Genomic DNA, 20244 nt, shown 5'->3' with positions numbered 1-20244 from the left:
GAGGGTGTTTCTTGTGAGACAGTCGTACTGATCCAACAACTGATCAACCCTCTGGTGAATGTGTCCCGCTCTGTACAGTTTACAAACAAACAAAGCAACTCTCCACCGCTCTCCTCAGATCCAATATGGCTGCCAGATGCAGGGGATTGATTGGGCGGGTGATGATTTAGGAGGCATCTGCAGCCCAGGCTTAGCCATCTTGTTTCATCTTTCCAGCAGGCCATAGAGGACCTGCAGAGTGAGGAGGAGAAGGTGAACCTTCTGACCAAGGAGAGGGCCAAGCTGCAGGTGCACGCGGAAGACGTGAGTGTGTTTGCGTACGTGTGTGTGTCTGTTAGAGCATGGGGATGGGTGTGTGTGCACGTGTGCGTACAAACGTACGCCCATGAGTAAGCGCACCACATGTGCATGGGTGTGTGTTAAAACATGGTGTGTGTGTGTGTCACCAATCAGCACCCACTCACACAAAACCAACCACTCAATGACCCTTCAATGCATGGCACCCTCAGTGAGCGTCTCCACGCACCTAGCGTGTTGACAGTGCTCGTGCGCCCCTCTGTTCCCGAGTCAATACCCGCCCCCCCCTCTCCCACTTTCCCTCCCTCCCTCCCTCCCTCCCTCCCTCCCTCCCTCCCTCCCTCCCTCCCTCCCTCCCTCCCTCCCTCCCTCCCTCCCTCCCTCCCTCCCTCCCTCCCTCCCTCCCTCCCTCCCTCCCTCCCTCCCTCGCCTATCAGCTGGAGCGGCAGCTGGATCAGGAGAGGAGGCAGCGCGGGGAGCTGGAGAAGACCAGGAGGAGGCTGGAGGGAGACAGCAGGGCCACGCTGGAGAGCCTGGGAGAGATGGAGAGGACGAGGGGCAGCCTGGAGGACATCCTCCGCAAGTGGGTGGAGAGAGAGAGAGAGAGAGAGAGAGAGAGAGAGAGAGAGAGAGAGAGAGAGAGAGAGAGAGAGAGGGAGGGCTCATTGGGGGGGGTTGTCATCTGTTGTGACCTTGTCCAGGACCGGGAGGTAGGGTCGGGGATTTCCTGTTCTCTACATCTATGTAACACGAGAGCAAATAAAGGACAGATATTTTGTATACCTGGAGACCAGAACCAGCTGTTGCACACACACACACACACACACACAAACACACACTTCATGCGCAAACACATTTCAGACTCCAGGCACACACACACACGCAATCCAATTTTCGTTATCAGAGAAACAGTTGACGTCATCCAGCCTTCACGTTGGTAACGGTAATATAAGGAATGAGTCACCTCAGATATTGCTGGGGAGTCAGTGGTTGACAGTGTTTGCTCCGGGATCAAATACCAACTGTCACTCACCCCTGTAGTTGCCCCCGCCGCCGCCTCCCCCACCCCTTTCCCCCTGCAGGAAAGATGAGGAGATAAGCACCACCAGCACCAAGCTGGAGAATGAAGAGGCACTCAACATCGGTCTGCAACGGAAGAACAAAGAGATGCAGGTTTGTCCATGAGAGCCTGATTGTGTGTGTGAGTTCCTGAGCAAGCATGTGCGCGCATGCAGGGTTGTGTGCATGAAACTGCAGGGGGGGGGGGGGGGTTGGGGGGGGGCGGGGGTTGGGGGGGGGGGGGGGGGGGGCTGTTTGTGGAGACGAGGAGGAGGTGGTCAAATACTTCAGTGGATGGAGGGGACGACGCAAGGGGGCTGGGAGGAATGACAGGAGGGGAGGGGGTTTAAAGAGGTGGGAGGTGGGTTGGTTGGAGGAGAGGGGGGGCTGGGGGAAGGGGGGGGGTAGGTAACTGTCAGGGCCGTCGGAGTGATGCATTCCTGCCTTTCAGCACCGCTGCTGTGCTCGGCTTTCCCATTGGTCGACTGGGATCCCTGTTTGCGGGCTGTGCGGAGATGGCAAAAACACACTTCCCCCTCAGCGGAGCAGATAACCATCTCTGCTGCCTCCCTGGGGCTTGTTTGTGTGTGTGTATGAGCGTGTGCGTGTGTGTGTAGGTTGGGAAGGGGGGGGGGGTGATGGTCTCCGAGAGTCACCCTTTGTAGCTGAGATACCTGTGCTACAATGGTGAATAAAGGGTTTTTAAGTGTGTATCCACATTCTGGATACGTTGGACTCAGTGTGGTCCCAGTTGACATAAGTGAGTGTTACAAGGGTGTGTTCAGGGCCGGAGTGGCCATCGGGAGAATGGGGAGGATTCCCGGAAGACTTGCCTGCTTTCTCTTTGTTTTTTCACACACCGAATAAAACGATATGTGTTAAGTTTAAGTTACTGTGTGACTGATAATCAAGCAAATAAGCTACACTAGGTATTAATATAAATACGCCCATGATTGACATTTGCATTTAGTCATTTAGCCGACGCTCTTCAGAATGTGCATTCAAAAGTGCCGTTTTCAGTTGTCAGAGCTTGCGTGCTCTTTCTCAAAGACAAGCGCGTGTACCAAGATTGTTGCCATGGAAAAAAAAAACTATACCAGGGTAAAGCCAGGTGAAAAAAGACAGATCTGTCACATTCCTGCAAGGGTGTGAAAAATGTTTTCTCAAAAGCCTTGAATCTTTCAGGTAAAAATTTGAGTTTTAATATCTGACAAAACAATGAATCCAACATAATGTTTGGATTTCATATAGCTCCAAAAACAATTAAATTATTTGCACTGAAATTATGCACTGAAATGAGTGCTCTGAAATCAGTGCTAAAAACTCCCTACGCCCCCTCGCATTCCTGTGAAGTTCCAATTTCAGCTCACATCACAACCCTGCCTACGTCCTAGGTTCGGATTAAGCCCCGAATGTTTACAACGTATGGCTCAACCCCTGGTGGGGATGGGCTAGGTTTGGCAATTACACTCCCGGTCTGATGATGGATCCCACTCCGGCCCACTGTGTGTGCTTGTGTGTCCAGGAAAAAACGATTGGGTTGTGACTTCCAGTAGATATGACGTCATCTAGGCCATCTCCAGCTACCTGGAGAGATGCTATCTCTGTCGCTGGGCCAGGGAGACAGCTAGGGTGTTTAGTCTGGCTCGCGTCCTGGGTGGGAAGACTAAGAATGAAGAAAGAGAGTAAAGGACAGAGATTGACGGAGAGATAAAGAGAGTGGAAGAGACACAGACAGATACAGAGAGAGAGACAGATCCAGCGAATAAACCCCCCCCCACAAAGATTAAGAGAGAGAGAGAGACAGCCCGACAGACAAAGATAGATAAAGAGCAATGAGAGAGATAAAGATAGAGAGACATACACAGAGAGAGAGAGAGGGAGAGAGATAGAGTGAGAGAGAGAGAGAGAGAGAGAGAGAGAGAGAGAGAGAGAGAGAGAGAGAGAGAGAGAGAGAGAGAGAGAGAGAGACAGAGAGACAGAGAGACAGAGAGACAGAGAGACAGAGAGACAGAGAGAGAGAGAGAGTAGACGTAAAGTTGAGGTATTCTCCTCAGGCTGGTGGGTGACTGCAGCAGGGATGTCAGCTCCAGAGGTTTGTTCCAGGGTTATAAAGCATCTCTTTGTCTGTGTCTGCTGTGTGTGATGCAGGGAGCGTAAGGAGATCTGTGGGCCTGTGAGACTGGACATGTTTTCACATTTACTGTAGCAGTCTCCCTGGCCCACAATGAGGCCTTTATACAGTATGTGTGTTTATGTGTGTGCTTTCATGTGTGTGTGTGTGTGTGTGTGTCTTGGACCAGCGATACTTTCCACCCACAGATAAATGCAGGTGGACGAGAAAGGCAATGAACAAAGGCCCCCCAGCTGATTGGTGGGCCCTCCGCCCCGCCCCGCCCACACGCGTGTGTTTTCGATGGAAAGGTCACGTGAATGTGTCCAGTGACTGAGTGAGCATTGTAGCTCACAGGAATCAAAGAGACAAGAGCAGGACGCTTTTATGAGGGAGCAGCCTCCCCCTGCGTGGTTCAAAGCAGTTCCAGTGCTTGTGGTGCGTGTGTAGGAGTCATGCTGGGGGGAGGGGGGCTGGGGGGAAGGGGAGGGTAAGTGGGGAAGGGGGGTAGGGGTGGAAGGGGGGCTGGGGGTTGGGGGTTAGGTAGGGAAGGGGGGTAGGAGGGTAGGAGGGTAGGGGTGGAAGGGGGACTGGGGGCTAGGTCGGAAAGGGGTTAGGGGGGGAAGGAGGGTAGAGGGGTAGGGGGCTGGGGGGTGCAGGGGTGAGGCACGCATGCTGGACACCAGGAGCCGGCAGGCTCCCACAGGGTTTGTTACACGGCCGTAAAGCGGTTATAAACCGTTTATGCACACTCACAGAAAAGGGGATGTCATTTGGGGTCGAGCGGAGAAGATAACCTTTGTGTCTGGACCCGGGTCTGGATGCCAGCTGTTTCTGTGGCCCAGATGTGCTGGTAACGATGAAGGGGGGAGGGAGGGAGGGTGGGTGGGTGGGGGGGGGGGGTGTCACTCGCATTCGCACGACACATCGTTCATGACGCAAAGCACGTGTCGTTGACAGTCTACTTGATGTGGCAGCCAATCCCTGACAGTGTCTCAGGCTTGGGCCACGCCCACCTGTGCTGTGGAGTCATTGTGTCACCCCTCCCTAACCCCTCTCCAGCCCCCTGTCCACCTACAACCATGGCAACGAGGAGGTCAGAAGCGCGTGGAGGAAGGAGCACATGTGGACACGACGTGAGGTTGGGGGCCGGGGGGGGGGGGGAGGTGGAGGGGTGCAAAGTATGACCTCTTAATCTGTTGATATACAAATGCATTTGTACCCTTCACCCAGCCATTCAGACACAAGCCCAGTCCAGCTCAGCCTAGTCCAGCCTATTCCAGCCTAGTCCAGCCCAGCTCAGTCCTGCCGTCCTACAGTCACATATGATTGTAATTTACAAGATCATGATGGTGCCAGAGTGCACTGGAAAAGAAGGAAATGTCTGAACCTTAAGTGCATGCAGTTTCAGACATCAACCTTTCCAAACGTCCTCCGCAAGAATTAGTTACATGTTGGTGTGTTTCCTCTGTAGCCTTGAGGTTCATGGTTAGAGGTTGGCTCATCGTTAGAGGTTAGCTGGGCACTGCATATTGTAATTATTGAGTTTTGTCTAGTTGTTGTGGAGAGAGAGAGAAAAGATGCTGTTTGAGTCAAATCTCTTTTTCGGAGAAATAAGAACTCTCTCCGTTGTTTTTTTTACAGTAAATGGGAGGTTGAGGTATTTTTCCCTTGTTGGGGATATTTTGTTGTCTTATTTGTCCAGAGCTTTTAGTGGGTATTTTACAGTGCAATGATGGACATTACAACCCATATGTTTGTTTTATAGCTTTAAGGCCAGTCGTTTCAGATTTAATCAGAAACATATCTGCTTGATGTGACTGTGAGCGTGAAGTGTGTGTGTGTGTGTGTGTGTGAGAGAGATATTGTGTATAGGTGCGTGTGGACCTGTGAGTGTATTATATGTGTGAGAGAGATATTGTGTGTGTGTGTGTGTGTCTGCACAAAGGGGTGTGGAGAGTTAAACGCCGGAGGGGATCGGCTGACTGAAGCGCTTCAGAATGTGTGTGTGTGTGTTTGAGTGTGTGTGTGTGTGTGCGGGGGGACAGGCAGTCAGTCAGTTGGACTGTTGCTGCCTCACCATGGCTGTTCTCTCTGCTGAGGTCCTACGCTGGCATGTGAGTTGATCTACCTCCTCTATTCCCCTCTCTCTCGCGCTTCTATTCTCCCTGTCTTCTTATCTCGCACTCTCTTTTTCATGCGCAGATTTGCTGCATGCTTTGCGTGTGGGCTGGTACCGTTCTAGAAGCGTTTGTGTGCATAACCAGACTGGAGACTGCATCTTATCTCTTCGCTGTTATGGGTCTCATGGGTCTTAGCTGTGGTCTGGAGTCGGGAATACCATGCAAGGGATTTTTAAAGGTGTTGAACCACCACCTGTCGGGCATTGTTGAACCCTCCGGTCTTGAATGAGCTACAATAACATAGATGATGTTACGGTGAGAGGGGAGATGTTTGTTCGAGGCGTCTGTGTTCGTTGAGACTGTGCTCGCTCGTTTCCCCTCAAGTCTTGTGTTGTGCGGTTTGTGAGAGAGTCGTCAGTCCGTTCGTTGGGCTGTCAGGGTTACGTGTTCTTGTCATTTTGTGATGTCCCCGGGCTTGTGTGTTAAGACACACTTCCTGACGTGGAGACAAGATAGAGCGGGAGATATGCTCTAACATGACACCGTGCAATGTTGGAAAACTACAGCAATAAACTGGTGTCATAAGGGCAAAAGCTGCTCAGAGCACAAATCAACTGTTGAGGAAATGAGTTAAGATGCAGACAGGCTATAATCTAGTTGCCTTCTTTGTAAACACAGGTTGTACCTGTTTTGGGGGGGGGGGGAGTCCAATAGATTCATTTTTGTAAATATTTAACAAAACTATTACTACTGTCATAGTTGGTAATATGCAACAAGCTGTTATATTTCACTATGGTTTATTATTCATTATTATGACTATAGAATGATATGGTGAGATATACTTATAGCTGTTGTGTGTGTGAAAATGTGCTATACTGATGTGATATCACATTTGTTAACTGAAATTGTCAGGTGAAAACACACAGTCACAGTACCAGTACCAGCCCACGGTATCAGCCCACAGAGCTGTCCTGCACAACACCCTCTAGATTCCAAACAGCCGTAAAATGAACAACAGAGAATAAAAAGTGGTTGCAAAAAGCGGATTTAGTGGCGTTGTGCCGGTCGACCCTGCCGAACCCAGCCCTGGGTCCTGCCACAGATAATGAGGGTGGCCACAAACATTCCTGCTCTAAATTGCCACCTGAGGAAAAAATGCCTGCTAAGAGAAAGCAGATCGAGCCGCATGCCTCACCACACGGCCTGGGAGAGCAGATTATTTAAGGGGGTCGAGGCGACTGAGTTTGAGGGCTGGGGGGATTACGAGGATTGCAGGAGGGGCGAGGAAGGGGGCTGGGGGATTCGGGGAGTTTGCTGACTGACATAGAAATCCGTGGAAAATAATGTATTTATTAGATACACTTTTTGTTACGCAGTTAGAAAAGCTGAACTTGACTGTGTGGGTGGTTGGAAGTGTTGAGAATTCTTTTGTTCTGAGAGACTGTGCATGTATTTGTCAGTCATCTCTATCTCCCCCTCTCTCTCTCTCTCTCTCTCTCTCTCTCTCTCTCTCTCTCTCTCTCTCTCTCTCTCTCTCTCCCAATAAAGATAGAGTCAAAGTCTGTATCCTCTCTCTGTTCCTCCAGGCACGCATTGAGGAGCTGGAGGAGGAGCTGGAGGCTGAGAGAGGCATCAGAACCAAGGTACGGTACCACACATCCTCTAATCCCTTAATGCTGATACAAACCTGACCTGGGGTCTAGGGCTCAGGGCCTGGGGTCTGGGGTCTGGGGCCTGGGGGTCTTGATCCTGGGGGTCTGGAGCCTGGAGCCTGGGGCCTGGGGCCTGGAGCCTGGGATGTGGAGACCGGATCTGGGCTAAGGTAGAATGCCAGGTGAAGTATGTAGCTGGGGCACAACAGAGGGGAGTGTCGGTGGATGCTGGTTCTCTGGTAACCCCAAACTACTGGCACCTGTGACAACACAAAGACCTGGTGGTTCTAATTAACATATATGGCAATCCCAGAGGCAGCAGGAACCCCCATTCACACACACACACACACACCCATGCATTTGCCCATTTGCTTTTCCTAATCCCCTCCGAGAGGAAAAGAGATGCAGGTCAGCGCGCGTTTCTCCTCACTTCCCTTTCAGCTTAGCGGAGGTGCTGAAAGGCATCTCGAGGTTTCCATGTTGCTAAAAGAGCCGGTTTAAACGCCCAGATTAGTCCCCTGTCAAGCCAGTCCTGGAGGATTTGAAACGCATGTTGTTTCAAAAGCTGACTCTTGACGTCGCCGTGCATTCAGGAGAGAGTCTATCCCAGGTCCTTAGGCAGAGCGGAGGAGATGGAAAGGAACATATTTCAGACGAGGGCCTGGTGTGAATGGAGTGACAGAGCCCAGAGGCTGTGTTTGCACACGTCCTTACCTCACTGGGTGGTATTCCTAATGGCAGGGGCCTCCCCCTGTCTCCTGCCCCCGACCCTTCTGCCTCTGCACCTCTCTCTCCTGCCTCCATCACCGTGTCTCCTGCTTCCTGCCTCCATCCCCCTGCCCCCGTGCCCCTGCCCTAACCCTCTCGCCTCCACCCTCCGGCCTCTGTACCTCTGTTTCCTGCCTCCATCCCCTGCCGCCTGCCTCCTGACTCTGTACCCCCGTTTTCTGCCTCTGTCCTCCCGCCCCAACCCTCCTGCTTCCGGCCCCTGCCTCCATCCTCCTGGATCCTGTCTCCAACATCCTGACTCCATCTGAGCTCCTGCCTCTTGTCTCTCTCTCTCTCTCTCTCTCTCTCTCTCTCTCTCTCTCTCTCTCTCTCTCTCTCTCTCTCTCTCTCTCTCTCTCTCTCTCTCTCTCTCTCTCTCTCTCTCTCTCTCTCTCTCTCTCTCTCTCTCTCTCTCTCTCTCTCTCTCTCTCTCTCTCTCTCTCTCTCTCTCTCTCGATCGAGTCTCCGACCTCCTACCTCTTGCCTCCTCTGCTCTCCAGTCCTTCAGGCCACAGTGGATCGTCAGAGGCAGGTAGAGACATGTTATACGTTTATCTAGATCCGGGACTGTCTGGGTCCACACACACACTCACACACATACAATACACACATGCACGCACATGCATGACCACACATGCTCACCCCTGCACACATACACACAGACCACAGGCACATGCACACACGTGTAAGCCCACATACCTCCGCTGCAAACAGGCTCCCCGTTGTGTTCATCTGTTCAGGTATACAGGAGATAGCATCAGGAGATAGTGACACTAGGATTTTTCCTTGGACCTTCTCCCAAGAGGAATGCTCGTAACGCTCTCTCTCTCTCTCACACACACACACACACACACACAGAGACACACAAACACACACATTTGGATTCATACCTGCACTAGTATACTAACTACTTACTAACCGAGAGTGAGGTCATGTCGGGAAATATCAAACTGAGGCTTGAATGTATCAACAGAGCGATAGCGAGTGGTAGTAGTTAGTAATAGTTAGTATCCGACCACGGACCGGCGATGAGGTCAATACGCGGCTGGCGTGACTACCCATAAGCCAATCAGAGCGCTCGTACTGTCGTTGCCATATGATAAATCATTTTATTTACACTTCAAATTTCAGGGAGGGTTAGGTGTTAGCTGGAAGGTTTGCTGGAGGGTTGGGGAGGCCTGGAGGTGAAGAGGGCTGTTTGGAGGAGTAGGGAGAGGGGGGTAGGGGAGGTGGGGCAGAGGGTTTAAAACAGGAGAACCTCACTCTCTGGTCTGTTTTCACTTTGAGAAACCTTCCCTGAGGTAATGGGACCAATACCATGGTACACACACATAGACACACACACACACACACACTCACACATGCTTTCAGACATACACACACATATACACTCACACACATTCACACTTATGCACTCGTATGCACACACATGTTCATGCATACATATATACACACATAGACACACATGCACACTCACATGCACACGCACTCACACAGAAACATACACACACACATCCTCATCCCCACCACAAAGGACTGAAAGTGCAGCTTTTTTTTGTTTGCCAGTCTTTTTAGAACAGCCGTAAAAAGATAACCATAAAAACTACAGGGAGGGATTTGAAGTTAGACATAGTTGGAGATGATGGTGGGTCGAGCGAGCACTGGTTTCTGAGGGCTGAGCCTGGGTGTTGCTGATCTCCAGTCTCCACGTTCCTATACCTCGTTTGTTACTAACCTTACAAAATGTTCTTCTTCAATAACATTTTCCTTTTTATAAACATATACATCAATCTTGCATTGCAGTGCTGACCAAAGCCCTTTTATATTACAAAGGTATATTATCTATGGGCATTATCAATGTTACTGTGATATGGCATTGAGTTGCTTACATCTGTAAAACACCATTTGTTTTGTTTTGTTTACCCTAATAGATATCAACTGGCTTGTACTGCTCTGTATCTATCTCTAAATCATTTATTAGTTGATTTATTTATCAATGATGTGAATTTATCAGATTTTCCTTCTGGATCAAAAAAGGGAATTACATGTATTTCAACTGAATCACATTATATCTAAAATCAGTGCCACAGCAATAACCCATGTGTGGTCTAAGTCCTCACAGCCCCTCCCCACCCTCCCAAGAAACACAATCCCATAGCTAATATTTGGGCTCAGTGTGGCAGGAAGCTGCCCCCCTGCAGTGCTCTGATTGGACACGTGCTAGGCTTCTGACCTCTAACCTCTGTGGAGGTCACGTCCTGTTGGTGTCTGTCAATCATAGCAGATCTCTGATATCTTCCCCAGAGAGTCAGATAGGATTTATGGAGGGTTTAACCCCCCCACCCCCCACCCCCCTCCTACCTTTTTTATTTTTTTACCTCTGAACCCAAGCCCCGACCCCACATTTGAAAAATACATGGACTTTTTATAGTTTTTGTTGTTGTTGTTTTACATAGAATTGTTATGTAGACTGTGATGCACTTCTCACTGCATGTTTGGCTCCAGTTTTTTTTGAGACTGTAGCTGTTCTCTGTGGTTGATCAGGGCTGTTATGATTGCTATCGCCATGGCGACATGCGTGATTGACAGGTGGAGAAACAGAGAGCTGACCTGACCAGAGAGCTGGATGACCTCACTGATCGACTGGAGGAGGCTGGGGGAGTCTCCGCCTCTCAGGTACACACAAATGCAAATAGATACACACATCACACACACACACACATACACATATACACACATGCCTATAAACCCACAGACACATGTATACACACAAAGGCAAACAGACACGGATCAACAAACACACACACAGTCACACACACACACACACACTTATATAATCCTGTACACACACACACACACACACAAACACAGAGAAAGAGACGCACACATAAGCATGGACACACACAAACATCATTGCGTGTAACCCCCCCCCCAACCCCCTCTCCGACAGTTGGAAGTGAACAAGAAACGAGAGGCGGAGCTCCAGCGCTTGAGGCGGGACCTGGAGGAGTCGTCCGTCCAATCGGAGAGCTTGGCGGTGACCCTGAGGAAGCGCCACGCAGACGCGCTGGCGGAGCTGGGGGAGCAGTGTGAGGGGCTGCAGAGGACCAGGGCCAAGCTGGAGAAGGACAAGAACAACCTGAGGATGGAGGTGGACGACCTGGCCGCCTCGCTGGACAGCCTGCAGAAAGCCAAGGTCTGGGAGGGGGTCTGGGAGGGGGTCTGGGGGAGTCTCGGAGGGGGTCTGGGAAGGGGTCTGGGAAGGGGTCTGGGAGGGGGTCTGGGAGGGGGTCTGGCAATGGGTCTGGGAGGGGGGTCTGAGAGGGGGTCTGGGAAGGGGTCTGGAAGGGGGGTCTGGGAGGGGTCTGGGAAGGGGTCACGGAAGGGGGTCAGAACCCCCATGGGGCAACACTTAATACTCTAGATGAAGAAGCATGTCCTGTTAGTTCTAAATCCTTAATCTGGACCTAAAGCAAATCTGGTTTTGGTAACATAAATAGAGAAAACTTCCTGTGGTTCACAGAAAGTTGAACTGTTTGTGTATGTATGTGTGTGTGTGTGTGTATGTGTGTGTGTGTGTGTGTGTGTGTGTGCAGGTGTCCACAGACAGCCAGCTGAGGAAGCTGGAGGACCAGCTGTCTGAAGCTCACTGCAGAGGAGACGACCTGCAAAGGGCACTCACAGAGGTCAACGTGGCCCGCAACAGACTCACAGGTAAACACACACACACACACACCAACAAGCACACACACCAACCCTCACCCACACATGCACCGACAAACACACAATTACACGCGCACACACACAGCCAACACGCACACACCCGCAGACATGAATGCACGTGCACACACACAAGGGCACACACAACACGTTTTAACAGAGCATTGGTGGAACAAATCAAATCTTACATTGTGTCCTTGAGTTGGGCCCAGTGGGCCAGGTGCCAGGATAACTCTTCCCGTCCAGCAATTAAGTGCTGAGCAGTAGGAGACACACAGATGGGATTATCACCCACAAGGAAATGTAACATGTATCCTTTCTTCGCTGGAAACAGTTCAAAGTTGCCAGAGCGCTGGCCTCAAATGTCCTTGGAGGAGTAAAGACAGACTTCTTGTATTTCATGGGAAGAGCAGTCTCAAGGCTTCTGTGGACTCAGCGAGCCTGTCTTGTCTCATTGGTTTGAATAGCGCTCACGAACACGGAAACAGCCAGAAGAATCCCCAACACGTCTCCTCATTGAGTCCCATTCGATGCATCTCTTTCTGTATCTCTCTCTATGTCTTTCTCTCTCTCTCTCTCTCTCTCTCTCTCTCTCTCTCTCTCTCTCTCTCTCTCTCTCTCTCTCTCTCTCTCTGTCTCTCTGTCTCTCTCTCTCTCTCTCTCTCTCTCTCTCTCTCTCTCTCTCTCTCTCTCTGTCTCTCTGTCTCTCTCTCTCTCTCTCTCTCTCTCTCTGTCTCTCTCTCTCTCTCTCTCTCTCTCTCTCTCTCTCTCTCTCTCGGAGATAGTGTTTGTGTCTGGTTGAACACCACCAAGTTGTTCACTTTCATCTTGCCGAACATTCAGCATTCATTGTTAACTACCGGTCCCGCTGTGCCGTCTCTGTCCCGGCAGCGGAGAATGCAGACCTCAGCAGACACCTGGAGGAGGCTGAGAGCAGGACCACGCAGCTGGGCCGCTCCAAGACCCTGCTCCACTCCCAGCACGAGGAGCTGAAGAAACACCTGGAGGAGGAGCTCAAGGTGAGTGTGTGTGTGTGTGTGAGTGTAGTCTTGTTTGATAGTAAACAACCCTAGTAAGCAAACAAACAATTGACCTTGTGGGATTTTCTGGAGTTCCACGACATCAGATTCTGTTTGTAGGAGGATTTAGGGGGGTTAAGGTTACATTATGGGTTAGGGGTTAGGGGTTAGGGGTTAGGGGTTAGGGGTTAGGGGTTAGGGGTTAAGGTTAGGGGTTAGAGGTTAGGGGTTATCAGAGAGAGCAACAGAGGCAGACACAGAAAGATACACAATATCTAACTGAGAGGAAAATAACATTCATGTGGTATTCATTGTAGCTTATTTCATTCAAACATATCAGAGTAAATTGTTGCACGAGTGTCACTTTATTCAGGCCTACAAAGCTAGCACAAAATATTTGTATTCAGCATTTGAGACCAGGATGCGATCTTGTCAAGACGCTTTCTACACCAATGTTGACCAACTCCCCCTCCCTCCCTCCCTCCCTCCCTCCCTCCCTCCCTCCCTCCCTCCCTCCCTCCCTCCCTCCCTCCCTCCCTCCCTCCCTCCCTCCCTCCCTCCCTCCCTCCCTCCCTCCCTCCCTCCCTCCCTCCCTCCCTCCCTCCCTCCCCCCTCCCCCAGGCCAAGCAGGCTCTGGGGGGCACCCTGGCGTCTGCGAGGCAAGAGGTGGAGGTGCTGAAGGAGCAGCTGGAGGAGGAGCAGGAGAGCAAGCTGGAGCTGCAGCGGCTGGTGTCGCGGCTCAACAGTGACGTCACGCACTGGAGGAGCAAGCAGGAGGCAGAGGCCCTCCAGCACGCGGACGAGCTGGAGGAGGCCAAGTGAGCACACGGGCACCTCGACACACGTGCCCACGCCCTCACGCACACACACACATGCACGCGCACGCCCACAGACGCACACACACACACAAACAGAAACACACATCTGGGACGCCGTGGAGGTGAGCGTATAGGTCTGAGTTTGTGTGTGTATATGTGTGTGTCCATGTGGATGCTTGTGTGTGTGTGTGTGTGTGATGCAGGAAGAAGCTGGCCTCCAGGCTGCAGGAGGCCGAGGAGGCCGTGGAGGCCACCCAGGCCAAGTGCTCGTCCATGGAGAAGACCAAGCAGAGGCTGCAGGGAGAGGTGGAGGAGCTCTGCATGGACCTGGAGAAGGTAGGCGGGGGCGGGGAGGGGAGGGGCACACGCACTCGCGACGAGAGAGAAAGCTTTTGGGCGTTTTCTCCCGGAGCGATCGCCGTTCTTATCTCCATTGCCTCCCGCCATCTTTCCTCCTCCTCTTCCTCCTCCTGCTTTAACATCTCCTCCCACCTCCTCCCCCCTCCCCCCTCTGCCTCCTCCCCCTTCCCCCTCCCTCCCTCCCTCCCTCCCTCCCTCCCTCCCTCCCTCCCTCCCTCCCTCCCTCCCTCCCTCCCTCCCTCCCTCCCTCCCTCCCTCCCTCCCTCCCTCCCTCCCTCCCTCCCTCCCTCCCTCCCTCCCTCCCTCCCTCCCTCCCCCCTAGGCAGGGGCCTGTGGCCAGGCCCTGGACAAGAAGCAGCGCGTGCTGGAGAAGCAGCTGGCCGACTGGCGGCAGCGCTGCGAGGAGCTGCTGGCCGAGGTGGAGAGCTGTCAGAAGGAGAGTCGGCAGCACGCCACCGAGCTGTTCAAGCTGAAGACGGCCCACGAGGAGGTGCTGGAGCAGGGAGAGGCGCTGCGCAGGGAGAACAAGGCCCACCAGGGTGAGGGGCTCCAGGGTGTAGACCTGATGTCCCAGAGTAGGACAGTCGGTCGGGTTCTAAACGGGTCCAGGAATGGTTGATTTAGGCCTGAGGTTCTGGTTATATGCAGGTCCTAGTGTAGGACAGTTGGTCAGGTTCTAAACAGGTCCAAAAGCGACGCATTGAGCATGACAATGAGAGATTTTTAGATTTTGGCTCTCGAGAGTAGGGGGGGGGGGGAGAGGTAGGCTAAGGCATTTCAAGACAACAGGTTCAGATATCTTCCCAGACCTTATACCTCATCTTGAAAAAAAAACGTCTGTTAAATGAAAAAAAGGATCAAAATCATTCATTTCTTCTGTCATCTCGTGTCTTCAGAGGAGATCGCTGACCTCACAGACCAGCTCTCTGATGGAGGGAAGAGTGTCCACGAGCTCCAAAAAGCCAAGAAGAAGATCGAGATGGAGAAGGACGAGCTGCAGGCCTCGCTGGAGGAGTCAGAGGCGGCGCTAGAGGTAGGGAGGCTGCGTTAGAACAGGCGTGTCACCTGCCCTCTGATGATCTTTGACCTGCTTATTAACCATTCTCCACAGCACACGCAATGCAGAGACCAGGAAGTGTGGTGTAGAAATGAAGAGCATTGGCAGCTCAGATACGTGTGTGTACGTGGGGGGGGGGGATGGGGGGGTTGAGTGGGGTGGGTAGGTGGGTCACGGGGGTCCCCCCCTCGAGCGACAGGCTAGATTAGCCAGGCATTACCAGGCACAGAGATCGCAGCCAGAGATAACGGCGGAATAGCAGCCATCTGCTGCCATGGAGACGGGAGGTTAAACCTACACACAAGACCCTCAGGCTCTCCTTCTTCATTCCTCTCCCCCTTCTTTCACTCTCTCTCTACCTTTCTGTCTCCCCCCAGGTGGAGGAGACCAAGGTGTTGCGTCTGCAGCTGGAGCTCTCCCAGGCTAAAGCAGATCTTGAGCGCCGCCTGCAGGAGAAGGAGGAGGAGTTTGAGGCTGCCAGGTACATCCCTAGTTCTGCTAGTTCTCACCCTCCAACACCCCCATCCCTGTTTACGTTCGCACGCCTGCAAACCAGCCCCTGGTTTTGTTCATCCTTCCCCCAAACTCACCCCGCAACCCTCATTAAGTCCCAATGGTGGAGGACCATGGTCGTCAGGTTTCCACTGAACTCGCATCTTACAATGTTCAATCTCTCTGTTCCTCTTGCTGACTAACACGGACCCCTCATGGGTAAGTTTTAAACAGACTTTTAATGACCTTGTCCCATTAGTTTGTCCTATATCAACTTTGAAATGAAAACAACATTTTAGTTGAACAGCCCTTTTTACACACGCAGAGGAAAAACACGAGGCATTTGTACACAACCCATGTCACAGAGGGCTTCACATATGCCCATAGAACTGCACTTGAACCTTTGTCCCACAAACCCTAAACCCTTTCCTGTCCTCCTCTTTCCTCTCCTTGTCCTCAATCGCTTTCCTTTTTCCTCCACGACCAGGAAGAGTCACCAGAGGGCGCTGGAGTCCCTGCAGGCCAGTCTGGACGTGGAGGTGAAGGGGCGCGCCGAGGGCCTCAGGCTGAAGAAGAAGCAGGAGGCCGAGCTGAACGAGCTGGAGCTGCAGGCCGACCTGCTGACCAAGACCAACGCCGAGCTCAGCAAGAACGCCAAGAAGATGCAGCAGCAGATCAAGGTGAGAGGGCCTCCTCGCTCTCTTCCTCTCTCTCTCTCTCTCTCTCTCTCTCTCTCTCTCTCTCTCTCTCTCTCTCTCTCTCTCTCTCTCTCTCTCTCTCTCTCTCTCTCTCTCTCTCTCTCTCTCTCTCTCTCTCTCTCTCTCTCTCTCTCTCTCTCTCTCTCTCTCTCTCTCTCTCTCTCACCTTACTTTCTCCCCTTACTTTGGCTGACCCCCTTTCTTCTTTGCCATTTCTCCACCTCCCCCTCCTCCTCCTCCTCCAGGACCTTCAGGTTCAGCTGGAGGAGGAGGTGCACGGCCAGGAGGAGCAGAGGGAGGAGCTGTCCGCAGTGGAGCGCCGCTGCCTCCTGCTGGCCAGCGAGGGGGAAGAGAGGCGCGGGGCGCTGGAGAATGCCGAGCGAGCACGCAAGGCCCTGGAGACGGAGCTGCAGGAGACCAACGACAAGTACAACGACCTCAACACCCAGGTGACCTGGAAAACCCTGACGGTGGCATGAAAACACAACTCAATACTTTTTTCTCTCTCTCGTTATTTGTGTGGGTGTGTGTGCATATGTGTTTGTGTGTTTTTGTGTGCGTGTGTGTGTGGCTGGAGTAGTGGTCGGGGCTACGGTTATCTCGCTAAATACAGAGACTCCTCATTAGCACCTTGCTGATATATTTTCAGAGATTAAAGAACATGCTGTCTATAACCTGTACATCAAACATGTCCTCTCTCCTCCTCTCTCCTCTCCTCTCCTCTCCTCTCCTCTCCCCTCCCCTTCTCCCCTCCCCTCCCCTCCCGCAGTTCCAGTTTGCGCTGAGCGGCCGCAGGAAGCTGGAGGTGGACGTGCAGAGCGTCCAGCAGGAGCACGAGGAGGCCCTCACCGAGCTGAGAGCCGCCAACGACAGAGTCAAGAAGGCCGGCTGTGAGGTAACCCCCCCCCACCCCCACCCCCCGCTCGACCCTTCCTGTGTGTTCACGCAGCAGACGCCTTTCTGCCCGAGCATCGTACAGAGGGAGGGGGGCTTTTGAACCTGCGACCCTCTTGATCAGGCAACATCCCTTCCCCGTCTCCCGTCTCCCGTCTCTCTCCCCATCCCTCCCTCCCCCCCCCCTGACCAGAGTGCGCGGGTGTCTGAGGAGCTGCGTCTGGAGCAGGAACACAGCCTGCTCCTGGAGAGGGTGAAGAAGGGACTGGAGGCCCAGGTGAAGGACATGGGCGCAAAGCTGGACGAGGCCGAGCAGATGGCCCTCAAAGGAGGCAAGAAGATCATCCAGAAGCTGGAGGGCAAGGTACACACACACACACACACTGACACACGCTTGCATACACTCCATACAAGCTCTGGAACACACATCCATAAACTCATTTCGATTCGTGTGTTGTGTGTTGTGTGTTGTGTGTGTTTGTGCGCCCCTGCAGGTGAAGGAGCTGGAGCTGGAGCTGGACTCGGAGCAGAAGCGCCACGCGGAGACGGTGAAAGGCCTGCGGAAGAACGAGCGGCGTCTGAAGGAGCTGCTGTTCCAGTCGGAGGAGGACCAGAAGAACCAGCAGCGCATGCAGGACCTGGTGGAGAGGCTGCAGAACAAGATGAAGGCCTACAAGAGGCAGGTTGAGGAGGCGGTAGGTCTCCCCCTCGGCCCTCCTTTTTTCCGCTGGGCCCGACGACACTTCCGGGAAGTCTCTCGGCTCGCTCTTCTACTCGCTCTCTCATTTTCCATGTATGTCTCTCCCTCAGTCTCTCCCTCGCCCCCTCCCAGTAGAGGAGGGGGTAGGTCTCCCTTGGCTTTCTTCATTGAGACGGATGACACTTGGAGGCAGTCTCTCGTTCTCTTTCTGTAACTAGTCTCTGGAAGGTCTCTTTTCTAGAGAGTCTTCATGTATGAGACCAGTCTCTCTGTCGCTCCCTCCTCTCTCACAGTAGCCCTCTGTCTCTCTCTCCATCTCCCTCTCTCTCCATCTCTTTCCCTTTCGAACTCTCTCGCAGTTAAATAGCATCACAATAGGGGAGGGGGGTGACAATCAACACACGTAGCATCGCAAGCACAGACAACGCTGCATCCATGGTGCTAGATAGCTTTGGTTTAGGCTTTAGATTGGGCTCCTAGAAATAACCTTTACGTTCCTCATATTTTCCTCGTTCAAAGTTGCATTATACACTTCGGTAACATTGTGAGCTCAGACCTACACTAGTGTCAGAGACATTTGCTTGTCACATCTTACAAAAAACTACTGTAACTTATGGCTTTGCAAGCAAAAGCAAGCTTTAGCAAACAGCATAATGACAGTTTATCAATGCAATAAGCAACATCATTCATAGATATTTCTCTCCTGGACATGAACAAGGATCATGTTCTCATGAGCTAATATAGCAGGGTGTAGATCAAACATTGTTTCCATATTCAGAACATTCAAAACAGCATAAAAGTAGTGAAGTAATCATTACTTGCAATCTTTATTATTGTTGATTGATCAGTGGTTGATGACAGACGTTTTCATCTGTCTTTCTCTCTCCATCTCCCTCTCTCTTCTATTCTCCATCTCCCTCTCTCTTCTATTCTCCATCTCCCTCTCTCTTCATCTTTCCATCTCCCTCTCTCTTCATTTCTCCATTTCTCCATCTCCCTCTCCCTCTCTCTTCATCTCTCCATCGCTCCCCGTCTCTCCCAGTAGAGGGCGGTAGGTCTCCCCTTCAGCCATCAAAAGTCATCTCTAATCCCATGTTCGCGTCCTCTCATGTCTCTTTGGATGAAAGCATCTTCTAAAGAGAAACATCATTCTCCTTGTCCTTGACGCAGGAGGAGCAGGCCAACATGAACCTGGCCAAGTACCGCAAGACAGTCCACGAGCTGGACGACGCGGAGGAGCGCGCCGACATCGCTGAGTCGGCTCTCACCAAGATCAGGACCAAGAACAGAGGAAGCTTCAGCAAGGGCTGCTCCTCGGTGAGTCAAACCCATCCAATCGAATCAACCAAATTGAATCAATGTAATCTCTACTCGTATGAGCGTCCTCCATTGCAAGATAAACGGATAGATTCAACGAATCCATCGAAGAAGCGTGTCGTTTGTTCGCAATGCCTCGGTGTTGATGTGTGTGCTGCCGTTTCCAGGGTTACAGCACGCCCTACCCCGGGGTGGTGAGGTCACCCAGCTCAGCGGGGTCGGAGGGCAGAGGTGAGAAGATCCTCAACGACGACGGTGACTCTGTCAGCTCCCTCATCCCAGCCTATCTCAACTCCCTCAAGAAGCTCATGATAGAGTAGGATGCTGACACAGACATTCTACACACACACCCACACACACACACATATATTATAAACACAAACATAAGTACAAACACACACACACACACACTGTATTGAAAACACAAACATACACACAAATAAGTACAAAGAAACACACACAAATAGATCACAACAAACTAAACACACACATCATGACACGATGGCCAAGACTGAAGGTGTGACTGTTACAGCTGACTCGTCACTATGCAGTATTGTGTTTCATAGACCCTGGCCCAGCTATATCAGCTTCCACAGCAGTTTCTTGTATTTCCAGTTTTACACTTTCTATATCTGTTAGGTCCTGATCCAGCTGAATCATGAGCTAGAGCTGAAATGAGAAGGAAAGCTTTTCACCTGAAGAAAACCACTTATTTGGGTCATTAATCTACTAATTCCAATAAAAAGGGCTCACATATCGTGTGTAAAAAACATGTTTTTTTTTAACTAGGTTCTTCCACTAAAATGTAAAATTTGCACCCATATCCCTACATCAATATTTTGTGCAAACTAGTTAGTTACCCTCCTCATGATTACCAAATTAGATTTCTATTGTCAAACTAAATGTTGAAATGCTGATTGTCTGACAAATAAGTCCATATCCAGAGCATTTTATTGTTGAATGTGGAAATATGTTTTTGAGAAATAAAACTTTTCATCCTTTACAGTTCAATGTGTGGTCTTTTGTCAGGAAAAAAAACACAAAACCATATGACCAAAAAGAAAAAAAATCATCCAGTTATTTTGTGAAAAAGTAAAATCACTGTAAAATCATAGACAGTCAGAGCATTAAATGCTTACATTTATAATAAAAATGCC

At 51.5% G+C, this 20244-nt stretch overlaps 1 protein-coding gene across 4 annotated transcripts in view; it reads left to right on the top strand.

Moving 5' to 3' along the window:
* The window catches only part of LOC146260096 (putative uncharacterized protein MYH16), a 33671-nt gene extending 13579 nt beyond the window's left edge, over positions 1-20092 (top strand). For 3 of the 4 annotated variants that reach the window (XM_084670946.1, XM_084670948.1, XM_084670947.1), the window contains 20 exons: positions 217-303; positions 735-880; positions 1380-1470; positions 7179-7235; positions 10602-10688; positions 10963-11208; positions 11609-11726; positions 12624-12751; positions 13373-13569; positions 13773-13905; positions 14252-14468; positions 14826-14962; positions 15364-15467; positions 15966-16158; positions 16422-16625; positions 16946-17071; positions 17264-17434; positions 17565-17765; positions 18941-19087; positions 19255-20092. In XM_084670946.1, coding sequence (XP_084527072.1) covers positions 217-303; positions 735-880; positions 1380-1470; positions 7179-7235; positions 10602-10688; positions 10963-11208; positions 11609-11726; positions 12624-12751; positions 13373-13569; positions 13773-13905; positions 14252-14468; positions 14826-14962; positions 15364-15467; positions 15966-16158; positions 16422-16625; positions 16946-17071; positions 17264-17434; positions 17565-17765; positions 18941-19087; positions 19255-19407 — 2943 coding nt within the window. In that variant the 3' untranslated portion in view covers positions 19408-20092. The remainder of the gene's footprint in view (positions 1-216; positions 304-734; positions 881-1379; positions 1471-7178; positions 7236-10601; positions 10689-10962; positions 11209-11608; positions 11727-12623; positions 12752-13372; positions 13570-13772; positions 13906-14251; positions 14469-14825; positions 14963-15363; positions 15468-15965; positions 16159-16421; positions 16626-16945; positions 17072-17263; positions 17435-17564; positions 17766-18940; positions 19088-19254) is intronic. The other variant, XR_014729601.1, reaches the window with a different exon arrangement.
* The last annotated feature ends 152 nt before the right edge of the window (positions 20093-20244 follow it).

Source organism: Hypomesus nipponensis, chromosome 13, assembly GCF_054491055.1.
Source record: "Hypomesus nipponensis isolate SF chromosome 13, ASM5449105v1, whole genome shotgun sequence".
NCBI classification, from domain to species: domain Eukaryota; kingdom Metazoa; phylum Chordata; class Actinopteri; order Osmeriformes; family Osmeridae; genus Hypomesus; species Hypomesus nipponensis.
Note: the sequence above shows the minus strand (reverse complement) of the source record. Positions and strands in the feature narration are given on the sequence as shown.